Source organism: Pyxicephalus adspersus, chromosome Z (assembly GCF_032062135.1).
Source record: "Pyxicephalus adspersus chromosome Z, UCB_Pads_2.0, whole genome shotgun sequence".
NCBI classification, from domain to species: Eukaryota; Metazoa; Chordata; class Amphibia; order Anura; family Pyxicephalidae; genus Pyxicephalus; species Pyxicephalus adspersus.
In genome coordinates this window covers 56,291,380-56,306,679 of record NC_092871.1, presented here as the reverse complement: position 1 = coordinate 56,306,679, position 15,300 = coordinate 56,291,380, and the positions used below count along the sequence as shown (strand labels likewise).

Sequence of the window (15,300 nt, the reverse complement as noted above, 5' to 3'; positions counted from 1 at the left end):
TCTTTAAGGAAAAGAAAGGTTGTTTAACCTCCTGGGCGGTAACCCCAAGTGTGAATCGGGGTAGAAAAAAAGATGCTAAAAGCCATAACCCCCAGTCACACTCAGGGTTGATAAACCTATGGAAAGTAGTAGTAAATCGCTTCTTACCTGATCTGCCGGTGTCCCGCGTCGTCCTTCTCTGCGATGTCCGTCGTCTTTCTTCCTCCGGCCGGCTTCCTCTGCACTCGATGAGTCACCGGGGGAGTTCCTGGTGACATTGGTACGTGAGGACACTGCAGGCAGAGTAGGGTGGGAAATTCAAATCCATTTGTATTGCATTCAATACAAAATAACTATATTGAATACAATACAGTGGATTTATATGTGTAAAAGCAGTACATTGTCTTTCATGAACATTTATTTTACAGTATAATATAAAAGGTTCTAGTAGATAATATGAATATAAAAAATGTATTTACTTTTATTTTATTTTTTTTTATTTTTTTGTATTGGATTGGATACTGGAGTTTGTTTTCAATCCAATACAAAATGAGCGTTTGAATTTACCAGTTATGTACTTTGTATTAATTTTATATTATTTTGTATTGAGAAATTATTGTATGCTTTAAACAAAATGTGCCTTAAAGTCCCTTTTTTCTTCCCTTGCTTTCAATTCGTATCACTGGGATAGCACCTAATATTCCTCATATAATCATCCTCCTTCTAAATACAATAACATTTTATTCCAATTTAAATACAAATAACACCATGCGATCTACTACTAAATTTTTTAGTTATTAACACATTGAAAATTTGTATAAATTCTTAATATTGACAGACTTGATTTTTTTAAAACAAGGATGAAGATGCAGACATGGAAGTGCGTCAGCGCAAAGTGGGGGCAAGAAGACAAGCAACTGTCAAGGTCCAGGAGAACAGCTGAGTTGTGCAAAGCTGGGGAGACTCGCTGTAGCCTACTCCTTTTGCATTCAGTCTCGCTGCGTGGTTTAAGATGTTGCACTTGAACCATTAATCTTTACGTAGCAAGCGGTACATAACCAGGAACTATAGCTGCAATAACACATGCAGCAAATGATGATTATATGATAACATGGCTGAAGGAAACCAACAAAAAAAAAACTTTAAAGCCTTAATTTCATACATTTCATGCTTACTAGATGATATTGATTTGAGCCTTAAGCTCATATATTTCATGTTTAGTAGATGACAGTGTTATGAGAAAAATAAAACTATATTTATAAAAATCTATAATTAAAGAAGGTTAATCAGTAAAAAAAAAACCTGCCTGTACAAAACTGTTGATGTTATAGGGCATTTAAAATATCTGATAGCCGACAATGTTCTTGTGTTTTGATTACTGGAGATCTTGCTTTGTATTCTGCTTCCACTTGGAGATTCTGAGCTGCCATAGGTCGTAGCTGGTGACCTCATTAGTTCAACTTTGTTACCTACCAATCCAAACATTTATTGGTAAGACAGTTTAGGCATGCCCTATGTTATAACTCACTTTATGTTAATATACATAAAGGGAAATAAAAAGCTATTTTTAGGATAAAAAGCCTATTTTATTTTCTATGTTCTATACAGTGCAAGTTATCAAAGCTTTTCTTGTATCACCAGTAAACACCAGGGTTTAAGTGCTTAAATTTCCATTTCAGAGACTTAATTTGAGTAGCCTTTGGTAAGGCATCCAAAAAAGGTTACAAAGTTATGACTCGGGTAGACATTTAAGGTGGAACACCAGCCAAAAATTCTACTCTGCTTCTAAGATCCACTGTTGCATTTTCATTGTTTTTTGTCCCCATTGGGCAGACTTCCCCTCACTTTCTTCTCTGCTGACAACATGTACATTGCCACGTTTATCAGTATCTAGTAAATTCTTTTTAAGAGCCTATAGAGAAGGAAAGCTCAAAGTTTAGGTAACAGCAATGCCTAGGCCGTTTTCAGGAAAGGAAGTAGGGAAATCTGCCCAAAAGGAGTAGGAAAAATAAACCGAATTAGGAGCTACATTTTTTTATATTAGGGAATGAATTATGATGGTTACAAGGTAAACCTCATATAATAAATCCATTGCTTGAGATATGATTTTCATATGGAATAAACCGATAATTTTGCCCACCATGACTGCAGGAACATATGAGGATAATACAATGTGGACACTTCTTGCATTCCTCACTGTAGCTGTTTTTGCCCTTTGTCCTTCTAGATATTTTTATTGCAGATAATTTGCACATACATTGGATGGCCAGTAGTTAGTGAAATTCATCTAGGCCACGACGAAGGTGTTTGGATAGGCAGTAAAATGTCTTCATTGTTACAGAACAAACCTAGTTAAATGCAACTACTACTAGGTATGCCACAACAAGAATAAATAAATACCCTAATAGATTAGTATGGTAAGACTTTTCCCCATACTTCAAAAGATAAAACTTAAGATATTGTCAGAAATTTCAATGTAACCATATAATCATATAATCAAAGCCTAAGCCACTGAGGTACTGCGGAATTGGGCACTGTGAGTTTAATCAATTTTTTATTTTCATTTATGTAGGGGGATGAGAATTACTAATAAGAAACTTTGGTATTAATCCCCCATTTCACTGGAACAGCTGAAACTGGAAGCAAAATCTACTTTAACCCCTCTAGCACTCTAATTCTTCTGTCTATATTGTGGGCCGGTAATTCTTAGGATTCACTCCCGGGTATGATAATTATATTTATTTATTATAATATAATCATAAATTATAATATAATACGTAATTATAAATAATCATTTTAAAAAATAATGAAATAATAGACAACATCAATGTAATTTCAAATAAAATTTAAAAAAAAAAATGTACTTTTATTTTTATTGTATGTTGTATAGTGTTTTTTTTTTTACTGTAAAACCCATTTAAAAGCAGATTACATTGTAATCTGCTTTTGAATTTCCCCCACACCCCCGAATACATCACCACTTGCATGTCACAGATGTCACATCCTCCCGGGTGATGCCAGTGGGGATGTCCCGCCCGCCTCACCCAGACGCTGCTGCTGCTGCTGCTCTGCATCTCCAGGGAGATGTGAAGCACAATGCAGAAGTCCTGCATTGTGCTTCGCATCTAATTGCTGATGCGAGCAGCAGCGTGGCCGGGACCCGGGTGGTATTTAAAAGCGGATTACTCAGTAATCTGCTTTTAAATTTTCCGCCTGGCCACACCCCCCGATGGACCGGCGCCCCGGCATTACAGCGGTACCATCAGATCGCCGCCGGGGCGTGGGGCAAAGGTAGGGGCGGCTTTTAAAATTACCCCGAGTGTGACTTGGGATTACCGCTTTTTGCTAGTAAAATCCACCCCGAGTCACACTTGGGATTACCGCTGGGGTGGGGTAATGCATGTATTACAATTTATTTTTTTTAACAGAATTTAGATATTAGAATACATTTTACTGAAAACCTGCCATTAGAGAGATACAGTATGTAGGCGGGTATTACCAACCTTTTCTAAAAATGCTGGTGTTTCATGCTGATGTTTTGACTTGATTCATTTTGATCACTCGACAAGTCCATAGACAAGGAATTTTAATTTTTACATATTTTGCTTGCGCTGGGCAGTTTACATTCTTGATTTATCTCATATTGGCAGCCCCCATGTTTCTCTGTAACAGGTGCTCCTTAAGGCCAGGTCATCTCCTATGCACTAACCCCCAGCCCCTCACCTTCCGATTTTCACTCACACATTGATAAAATGAAAATATTTATTGTTATTATCCCAAACCTCCGCCAAATGTGAATTCTTATCCGTTAGTTGTGTAAATGCCTTGTTACATAGTTATCTCCGTCTGTGCCTGCTGTTTTCTCTCAGATAGTGGTACTGCTGGTACATCTTGAGGAAAATATTACAGCCTGAGGGAAAAAAGGGACAGACCAGTAAAAATCTGGGCAGTGTTTGGCTATTTTAGCTCTTAAACATTTATTGATGATGCTTTATCAGTAATGTAATGCTTTAGAAAAGCATAGAGAGCCTCAGCCTAAATGGTGGACATCCCTTTTAAAGAGTGTTCTTTCCCATAAATGCAGAACACGTAATGTCTTGACTGCAGATCATATCATAAAGGATTTTGAGTTTACAATTCCAAACAACACAATAGCTTTCTTACTTGGTGTCACAGTACTATGATGTTTGATTTGGTTATGACCAACAATATAGGAGCTCCCAGCACTGGTAGATAGGTATGTGGGGAAGTGGCACAGCCCAGATTGAGCAGCAGCCAATGCAGTCTTTGCCCATTCTCTGATTTCATTGAGCAGCTACCTTGTCGGGAAGGTCCTTGGTTGCCAATTTGGCTAAGGAAAGACGTGCAAAGAATTTACAGCCTGCCTCCAGGAACCTACCCACAAATTTACTGTTTTTAGGCTTACACATACGCTTAATGTGTTTTTGTTGCGCATTATCCAATTATCATACATTATATTAAAAACCCATAGTCTGTTATGATGATTGTATTCTCTGCAGACAGATGAGATTATTTGCATCAGCATTTATCATGCTACTTATTCACATGCCAGTTTTCCAGCAATTTCAAATTTTATGTGCATGAGAGCCTGCCTTCACCACAGGTGAATCAAACCCTATTATAATGAATTGGGCCTCAAGCCATGATTCTGATAAGCTGATCCAGCACTCATATTCTAGAGCTCTTTGCAGCTCTCTGCTGAGGCAGTACACTGCCAATTTAGCAAGCAAAGTATACTGGGTTTTGTATTTTCTTCAGCTAAAAGGAGACATTTCTGTGCCTCATACAAACCACCTCTCAGGTTCCATTCTGCTGCTTCTCTGTTCTTCTACCATCATGTTATTATTGTGGTACTACTACAATAATTATTTTATACTACTACAATATATATATTTTGCCAAATTCAGGCTTCATAGGCCAACTAGAGGAAGGGATTATCCATTAGGAAGTGCTTACAGAGCTGGTGACATGTCTGCCTGGACAGAAATATATTTACAGGGATGTATGTGGATATCATATATGTACTAACATATTTTATAAAAAATTAAAGGTCATTGTAGACTATACTTTGACCTTTTTTTTTCTTCAAACAAGCATGGTTATGATTGGTGATAGTGACACAGATCTGTTTCCAGTTAAAAAGGTATCAGAATTAGAACACACATGCTGCAATGCACCTAAAAGCCTGCAGGCCATACTTTTATTAACTCTTTTTATTTTATTAACTTTTTTTAATGCATACATTCAGTTACAGACCCTAATTAGTCCCTACCTAAGGCTATAAACTATACAAACCCCCTTCTTGGATTTTACCTATGCCATATCCCTTTTTTAACATACAGAAAGGAGAAAAAAAGAGACACAAAAATCTTTGGGACTTTTAAGACACATTGTTGAGGACACAAGTAGATTTACAAACGAAAAAAAACCTAATTAAAAAACTATTTATTTATACTATTAAAACACATAAAAAATTGGGACTGCACATTAGCATGGACGAATAAGACACTCCTTTGACCGGCTTCCACCCGCACCTCCGAAATCACCGCCGCATGGCAGAGATGGGACATAGCTCACAAAGAGGGGCGAAGAAGGCAGGGGGCATCCCCTGCGTCCATGAAATCAGCGCGGCCTTCTCCCGTTCAAGCTCTACAACGAAGGAGGTAGAAGAAACATCCCCCTCCAAGATGGCGCGGTCATCCCCATGCTCTGCTCGCAGCATGTCACATGCAGCATGCACACGGGACATACAGGAGGACACGGTTCACCTGGCTCCTAAGGCTTTTGAACACAGCCCTCAGTGGAAGCCTGTGCTGATTCTCCGCCCCCCCTTACTAGGCAGGATCTACTGACATGTATGTGCAGGCTTGAGAAAACTAAAGGAGTAGGTGGCCATACTCAAGAGAGATATCACAGGCAGAATTGAAGACAAAAATAAATAGCAGATTTAAAAGTGCAGGTGGATTTATATTCTGAGACCCTTAATGCTCACACACTACTTCTACAACAGTTACTGACACATCAGGAGAACCATAGCCGTCAGAATAATATCCGGCTTCGAGGGATTTCTGAGGAAGTCACCTACAAGAATCTTCATGCAGCTGCCACGGCAGACTAAAACACTCACAACATACTTACAATCCTTCTCTGATGCTACTATTGAGATTGATTGCCTCCACTGGACCCTTGGGCCTAGGTATCCAGATTCTTCCAGGCCACGTGATGTCATATGCAGGGTCCATTCCTTTGCCATAAAGGAATCCATTATGAAAGCTGCTAGAACCCAAGATGCCATTATCTTCCAGGGAACTGAAATCCAGCTTCTTCATTCTTCACACTCTACATCCAAACCAATCTCCCTTTCCCTCGATAAGGGTGAGACAATTTGTTTACTTAACTGAAACAAGGAACACTGGAATTTAGCTAATGGACATACCTACTTATGAATATGAATTAAATATAGTAATGATTAATGTTAAGGGTTTGAATACTCCTGAAAAAAGCTTAGCATTGTTGAATGAGTTGAGCAAACTCCAGGTCCAGGTGGCACTACTACAGGAAACCTATTTCAAAAACACTAAGATACCTAAACTTTCCTGTCGCAAATTTCCAGTAGTCTACCATGGTGCCTCTACAGATTCTAGATGCTGCGGGGTCTCAGTATTTATATATAATCAAGTTACCTGGCAATTTTTAGATAGCTATTGTAATGGTGACCGTAGAGTGCTTTTTCTAAAAGGTTAGAAGAGGTACAATATTTTAATAAATGCAATTAGGACAGATGTTTGTCTCAACATATTACTAGGCAGCATTGTGTCAGTTACTGTATAAAATCCTCACTGTGAGTTAATCACAAGGAAAAAACAAAAAAACTTTATGGAGCCTAGACATTCTTTACCTTCTGGATCAAGCTGTGCTTTGATATGCAAAAAGAAACATCTGCAGGGTTTGTCTTGGTCCTTAAAGAGTTACAAGAATCTGAAAATCACCCACAACCTCAGCTGTGTTTGGCAAAAGATTTCCTCTGCAAGTCATGCAAACCGCCCCCCAAGCCTCTGTCCTGCACACTTTCGTATCTAGGAGACGTCTGTATTGGGGTACAACCTATATGCCAGAGATGGTTTGCACCTTAATGGAAGGGGGTCTGCTGTGCTAAGGGAAAGATTTAGGGGAATGGTGGAGGGATATTTAAACTAGGGCAGATGGGGGTGGAACAGTTACATAAGGTGGATTGGGGATAGTTGGGGGGAGGGTTATGGATAAATAAAAGGAGCTTCCGATGTTACGCACAAACACTGGATTGGGCAGTACTATTTGTACTAAAAAACAAAAGGATTTGGTAAATCCACAGTGCTGGTAAATACAGCTTAAAGGGCCTGGTCACCAAAACTAAAAGTCTGGCAAACAAAATAGGGGATTTGGAAGCCTTAATGAATGAAGACAGTTATGACTTAGTTGGTGTTGCTGAATCCTGGCTTTGTTCTTCACATGACTGGGCAACATTCCTGGTTATACTCTCTTTTGTAAAGATGGAGTCAAACAAAAGGGTTGTAGTGTCTGTCTGTATGGGAGAAGTGATCTTAAAGTGAATGTGAAAGAAGAAATTGTTAATGGAGCAAGCTATGAGATTGAGGCATTATGGGTGGAGTTGAATGTGGGAATGCATAACATACAATTAATTATTGGAGTCTGCTATAGCCCCCTAGTGCTAAGGAAGAATTAGAGAATCAACTACTAGCACAGATAGAAAAAGCAGCAAAAACTGGAAAGTTTTTAATCATGGGAGAGTTCAACTACTCGGACATTGAATGGAGTAATGGCACTACAGGAACAGCAAAAGGGAGGAAATTTATGAATTTAATACAAGATAATTTTATAGTACCGTTTATAGAAGCCCCACCTGGAAATGATACTCTGCTGGACCTAGTTCTTTCTGACAATGTAGAGCTTTTAACCATGTAAAGGAGAATCTGAGTAGCAGTGACCATAATATGATTTCATTTAATGTAAGCTGTAAACAGGAAGCAAAAACAGGAAAGATAAAAACATTTAATTTTAAGAGAGCAAATTTTCCATTATTATTCTGTGACTTAGACTGGGAGACAACATTGTCCTCAAAGAACACAGAACAGAAATGGGATTTATGCCATAAAGAACAAGAAAAGGGCATTACAAAAATATAAAAATGAAGGATCACATTTATAGTTTGAAAACTTTAAAGAATATAACAAAAGATCTAAAAAGGATAAAATGTGCAAAACTTCAAAATTAAAGACAGACTGCAAGGGAAAGTAAGGCAAACCCCAATTTTTATTTAAAATATATTAACAGCAAAAAGATCAGGTCTGAGCATGTAGGCCTTTAAAGGATGTCTCTGGGTTGGTAACTGGGGATAAAGAAAAGGTGGATTGACTAAAAACTTTTTTTTGACCTGTGTACACGAAGGACAATGGCAGAGCTCAAGTTCAAATTCATAATTATTAATATTATTATTATTAACCACCTGGCCGTTAAACCCGACCTTGGTTCGGGGTAAAAACACTTGCAAAAAGTGTTAAACCCGAACTTTTGTCAGGTGGTTAAACGTTATATTGCAATGCGATTGTCATACATTGTATGACAATCGGATTACAACTGTAAGAAAATACTTACCTGGTCCCCGCAGCTCCTCCAGACACGTCTTCTCTCTACCTTCTTCTCCCGGCGAGTGTAGTGACCATCTCCGGGGTTTCCCGTTGACGTCGCTGCGGGAGGCGGGGCGGGAAATTCAAATAACTTTGTATTGAGCTCAATACAAAAAAGCTGTATTGAGTCCAATACAAAGAACTCTTTATATAATATATATAATTGTATTATATATATATATATAGATATATATATATATTATATAAGCTACTGTATTACATTACATTATACACGATTTTTTTTTAAAGAATTTTTTTGTTTTATAAAAAAAATTTGTATTATTAAATTTACAAAATTTTGGACATATTTCGGTGAGTTATGCGGTAATTCGGTGAATTATAAGTAATTATTGAGTAACTCGGTGAATTATAGCCCACAATCTAAAATAAATTTCCATGCAAAAAATTTAACACTTTTTGCATAGAAGTACAGAAGTTCGGAAAGAATTGGAATACCCGGCGTTCGCGTATTTGTCCCTTGGCAATTCCTGATGATGTCCGTGCGTGCGCCTGTTGATGGGGGTCGCTGTGGGAAATTCAAATGTTTTGTATTGGATTCAATACAAAGTCCTGTATCCAATCCAACACAAAATATATTTATGTGGTTTTGTCTATAGGTATGTGACGTTGGACTCTGTTTTAAAATTTACCACACTAGGGAGGTGTTTTAGAAAAATATATAACTATACAGTATACCGAATTATTGCATTTCCAGTATTTTTGATTTATTTATGTATTCTTGTTTAAGCTGATTTTTTGTGTTTTTATTTCATTTTATTAAAAGTAACTTTTTTTTTTTTTTTACAAGATTGTGTGTTTCAAACTTTTTTTATATTCATGATATCTACTAGACCCTTGTTCGGACATATTTCTGTATAGAGAATTTAGAGAATTAAAAAAAAAAAATTCATGAAAAACAGTGTACCGCTTTTGGTACAGAAATCTAGACATCAGTGAAACGCCCAGTTGGTTAATAAACAGGATTTATTTACATTAAGTAGGGTTTGCAAATGACAAATGAATACAGACAGTGACACTGGAGGAGAGGACCCTGCCCCGAAGAACTTACAATCTAGTTGGTGGGGGGTGAACACACAATAGGAGTGGTGGGAATTAGTGACGGTTTCAAAAGAAGAAGATGGGTAGGCAAGTTTGAAAAAAAGGATTTTGGGTGCTCTTTTAAAAGAGCAGAAAGTAGGAGCAAGCCCAATAGGATGGGGAAGATCATTCCAGAGAATCGAGGCAGCTCTAGAAAAGTCTTGTAGCTGTGCGTGTGATGAGGTTATGAGTGAGGAAGTCGGTAGTGGGTCATCGGAGGAGCCGAGAGAGCGGCTGGGAGAGTATTGTTTTACCAGGTCAGAAATGTAAGTTAACCCCCCTAGCGGTATTCCCGAGTGTGACTCGGGGTGGGAAAAATTGCAAAAAGCGGTAATCCCGAGTCACACTCGGGGTACCTTTGGGGGACCCCCTTACCTTATCCCCCGATCTCAGGATCCCGGCGATCTCAGGATCCCGCTGTGATGGCGGGGCGCTTCTCCGTCGGGGGGCGTGGCCGGGCCGGAAATTTAAAAGCAGATTACGGAGTAATCTGCTTGAAAAAGGCGGCACCTACAAGGATGTGCGTGGTTTGCTGCTCAAAGACTGATGACAGAGGAAGGAAGAAACGCAAGGAAACCAGGTTCTACTGTCCTGACTGTGATGTTGGACTGTGCAGCACCCTGCTTCAAAATCTACCACACCCGGGATGTTTACTAAAAATGTAAATAATTTTTTTTTTCTAAAATCTGCATTTAAATTATCTTCTTATTTATGAATAATATTGCACCCTTCTTTGGAAAATTTCAGTTAGAATTTTTTGATAAAAAAATTTTTTTTAATAAATTACACTGTTGTGGTCTATTATTTCATATTTTTTTATACTTATGTATTATAATTGTGTATTATAATATAATTTATGATTCTAATATAATAAATAAATCCTAAGAATTACAGGCCCACAATATAAACAAAAATTTCTATGCAAAAAATAATAGGATCACTTTTTGCATCAAAAAATGACAGAATTAGAACGCTAGGGGGGTTAAACAAGAACTGTTGAGGGATTTGAAGGCAAAGTACAGGAGCTTGAATTTGATTCTAAGGCGAAATGAAAGCCAGTGTAGAGAACTACAAAGAGATGCAGCAGAAGAGGAACGGTGGGAATGATGGATGAGTCTGGCTGCAACATTCATAAAAGATTGTAGAGGAGAGAGTCGTGTTAGGGGAAAACCAGAGAGGGAGGATGTTACAGTAGTCCAGATGAGAGATGAGAGCATGTACAAGGAGTTTTGTGGTCTCTGGGGACAGGTAGGGGTGGATTTTGGAGATGTTGCGCAGGTGAAAGTGACAGGACCTGGAAATGTTCTGAATATGGGGGGTAAATGAGAGGTCCGAGTCAAAGGTGACACCGAGACAACGTTCCTGAGGGGAGGGACGAATAACAGTGTTGTTAACAGTTAGAAATATGTCAGGGGAATTTGAGGGGGGGGATGATGATGAGTTTTGTTTTATCCAAGTGGAGTTTCAGAAATAGGTCAGACATCCATGATAATATGTCTGACAGGCAGCATGAGACCTTATCCAGGACTGAGGGAGACAAGTCAGGAGTGGACAGATAGATTTAAGTGTCATCAGCATACAGATGGTGCTGTAAGCCAAAGAAGGATATGAGACTACCAAGAGACGAGGTGTACAGAGAAAAGTGAACCGGTCCAACGACTGACCCTTGGGAAACACCCAACAGGTAGAAGAGTGGGAGTGGAGGAGTTACCATTGAAAGAAACTTGAAAGGAGCAGTTATACAGATAGGAAGCAAACCAAGAGAGAGCAGTGTCACTGATACCAATGGAACGCATGATTTGTATTAGAAGAGGGTGATAACAGTGTCAAAAGCAGAGGAAAGATCAAGGAGAAGGAGGAGGGAAAAGTTGCCTTGGGACTTAGTGCTGATGAGGTCTTGGCCTCTTTATTAAGGGCTGTTTCAGTGGAATGGGCAGCTCAAAAACCAGACTGGAGACTGTCAAGGAGACAGTTGGTACTCAGGTAATCGGTGAGCCTTTTGTAGACAAGGCATTCCAGAAGTTTGGAGACATATGGGAGAAGGGAGATAGGACGTTAGTGAGAGGGTAGGGAGGGGTCCAGTGAAGGCTTCTTCAGGATAGGGAGAATTATGGCATGTTTGAAAGCAGAAGGGTATATACCAGTAGAAAGGGAGAGGTTAAATACTTTGGTTTGGACGGGGGCCAGGGTGAAGGAATGGGCACGGAGTAGATCAGAGGGAATAGGGTCAAGCGGACCGGTAGTAGATGGAGATGATGGCAGAAAGAAGAAGACTCCATCCACAGTAACAGGGCTGAGGGATGCCAGTGATGATTTACAGGTGGACGGGGTGGGTTTGGCTGGAGTGGCTCAGTGAGCAGAGACATCATGTCTGATTTTGTCAATTTTATCTCTCAAGTAGGTGGCTATGTCTTGGGCAGAGAAGGTTGTTGGGGGGGAGGGGGAGCAGGTGTGGGGTTTTAGGAGGGAGTCAATTGTTGAGAAGAGGTTGTGTGGGTAGAAGCTTGAGAGGAAATGACAGCGGACAAATAATTTTGCTTGGTGACACTGAGCTCAGTGTTAAAGCTTTGTAGCTTGGCTTTGTAGTCCATAAAGTCAGCGCTGAGGCCAGATTTTCTCCACTTGCGCTCAGCTTTTGTAGAACAGTCTTTTGTAGCTGTTTGGTGTGATTGTTGTGTCAGGGATTGGCAGGACGGGGGTAGCAGAAGGTGGCAGGGGCAACTTTATTCAGAGCCATGGAAAGAGAGTGGTTTTATTGGGTGGCAGATTCATCTGGGGAGATGATTTTGAAGACAGTGCGGGTTAGGGAGGCAAGGCAGTTTGAAATTAGGTTTTGGTCAAGGTTACGGATATTTCTGCCATTGACCAGGTCTGGGGTATAGCGAAGTGGGGCAGGAGTTCGATAGTTTAAAGGTGATAAGGTTGTGATCTGAAAGAGGAAATGGTGAGTTTTCAAGGAGGGTGAGGCTGCAGAGTTTTGAAAATACTAGGTCTAATGTGTGTCTGGCTATGTGTGTGGGGCCATTGATGTTCTGTGCGAGTCCAAATGAGGAGGTAATGAAGAGCAGTTTGGCTGAGGAAGGATGGGGCTCATCCACTGCAACATTAAAGTCACTGAGAATGAGGGTGAGCAGGCCATGGGAAAGAATGTGTGAGAGCTAAGAGGCAAAGTTATCCAAAATTTGTGATACAGGGCCAGGGAGCGGTAGACAACGGCAACAATGAGGGGTAAGGGGCTGAAGAGACGGACAGAGTGGACCTCAAAAGAGGTGAAAATGAGAGAGGGTGGGGTAGGAAGCGCTCTGTATGTACAGTTAGGTGAGAGAATGGTACCCGCACCACCCCCTACTTTGTTGCCAGATCTAGGAGTATTTGTGAAGTGCAGGCCTCCATAGAAGAAAGCAGCAGCAGAGTCAGAGAAGGAAAGCCAACTTTCAGTGAGAGCCAGGAAGTTCAGTGATTTAAAGGGAAAGGTTGTGTATGAAGGTTAGTTTAATGCCAATAGATCTGGCATTCCATTGTATACCATATGCATACAATAAACAATGTAGCAAACTGAAGTCCATGAGAGCCAGTACTGTAAAACAGTTGTAGTGAGGGTTCTAAGCTTGGTGAGTTCCAGGAGTAGGATATGATGATTTAGTTAAAGATGTTTTGATGAAATAGCAGTTTAGAATGGCAGTAGCAGAAGATGTGTTGGAGACCAGGTGGATGAATCAGTCCAGAGGCAGGAGATTGGAGTTGCAGTGTATAATTGTATGTCCAATTCTGTTCCAATGCCTGCCTGAATTCCCTGGTTTAATTCCCATTGCACTTATAATTTGGCACTTAGATTAGGGTACGTGACCAGGGTCCCAATGTGACCTTTTAAACGTGTTGTTTAAAAAGAAGAGCTTTGGGCTCTGAATATGGTTTGATTGATAGGAGTAACAAGGAATTTTGGATATCAGTTAAACCTGGGGAGGGGAGGGGTTGGCAGGGCAATAAATATAAATGTGCACTCAGCTGGAACTAAGGGATAGTAAACAGATAAATCTATGGGGAGAATAAACCGTACCTATACTCACAAAATCATATTTAGCTTATGGATAACATTGCTTTTACCCTCAATTTTTAAAAATGAGTTCTGGCCGCAGCCCCAGGACTCTCCATCACCTAGGCGGTGAACTGCAATCTGGGAAATGCCATCCTTGGGGGCGTTTTCTAATCCACTCCCACTGCCCTAATTATGCCGAATATTTTGTCACTGTGTGACTGCTCAGTCTGCAGCTGCTGAGCTTGTGAGCTCTGCGTGCAGTGAGGGAGGGGGAGTGGGTGGAGGAGAAGGTCAGGAGAGGAAGAAAACGTAAACTTGCCAGTCACAAGCTGGCCTCTTCTAAAAACTTCAGAAATCATTATATATTGCATGGATACAAGCTAACCCAGCCAGTGCCAGCAGGGAAGACTTTATTGCAAGTAAGAGTAGAATATTAATTGAAAGACTAGTTTTTGAGTATAGCTCCTCTTTAAAGTTGGTACAATAAATTAATCTACAATGGGAGATGTACCATATACAATCAGATGAGGGTTACTGGGGCAAAACAATTGCATACACAGGACTGAGATTTGGCAGAATGAGGGACGTACCATATACAATCAGATGAGGGTTGCAGGGGAAAACAACTCCATACACGGGCCTGAGATTTGGCAGAATGAGAGACGTACCATATACAATCAGATGAGGGTTGCAGGGGAAAACAATTGCATACACAGGGCTGAGATTTGGCAGAATGGGAGACGTACCATATACAATATCAGATGAGGGTTGCAGGGGAAAACAATTGCATACACAGGGCTGAGATTTGGCAGAATGGTGGACATACCTGTAGAAGGAGAGATAAATGCAGATTAGTTGTAGGCAGATGATAAAGGAGAATTCATCAGTGATGTTAGCAGAGGATGATGATGATGATTATGATGGAATTCCCTGGATTAATTCCCATTGCACTTATAATTTGGCACTTAGATTTGGGCTCGTGACCAGGATCCCAACATGACCTTGCCTGTTTAAATATTGTGCTTTAGGCCCTGAATATGGTTGGACATGGCAATGTCATTGCCCTAAACGGTTCACAATGGCTCAAAATTGATATGATTAAGAAAAAGTTGGGCAAAATTAAAGTTGACAAAGCACCAGGAGTTGATGGATTACATCCATGTGTCCTCAACGAGCTGAGCCTAGTTATTCACAGCCATTTCTTCTCATGAATTGGATTAAGGCCAATGTGGTTCCTATCTTCAAAAAGGGAGCAAAGCCATTACTAGGTAACTATAGATCAAATAGTTTAACGTCAATAGTTGGAAAGGTGCTAGAGAGTTTGTAAAGAACCGCATTGAGGAGTTTCTGCTATAAAATAACATTATAAGTAAAAGTCAGCAAAGTTTTAACAAAAACTGAAGTTGTCAAACAAATTTACTCTCTTTTTTTTTGAGGAAGTAAACAGGTAGACAGTGGAATAGCAGTTGGATTTAGTGTACT

The 15,300-nt window shown here is 39.8% G+C and overlaps 1 protein-coding gene across 7 annotated transcripts in view; it reads left to right on the top strand.

Moving 5' to 3' along the window:
* PNPLA7 (patatin like domain 7, lysophospholipase) overlaps positions 1–15,300 on the top strand; it is a 265,796-nt gene that overhangs the window by 230,843 nt on the left and 19,653 nt on the right. For 6 of the 7 annotated variants that reach the window (XM_072429360.1, XM_072429362.1, XM_072429363.1 and 3 more), the window contains one exon: positions 839–1,338. The exons of the other annotated variant lie outside the window; for it this stretch is intronic. In XM_072429360.1, coding sequence (XP_072285461.1) covers positions 839–922 — 84 coding nt within the window. In that variant the 3' untranslated portion in view covers positions 923–1,338. Of the gene's footprint in view, positions 1–838; positions 1,339–15,300 lie in introns of those variants that run through there. 7 annotated transcript variants of the gene reach the window in all.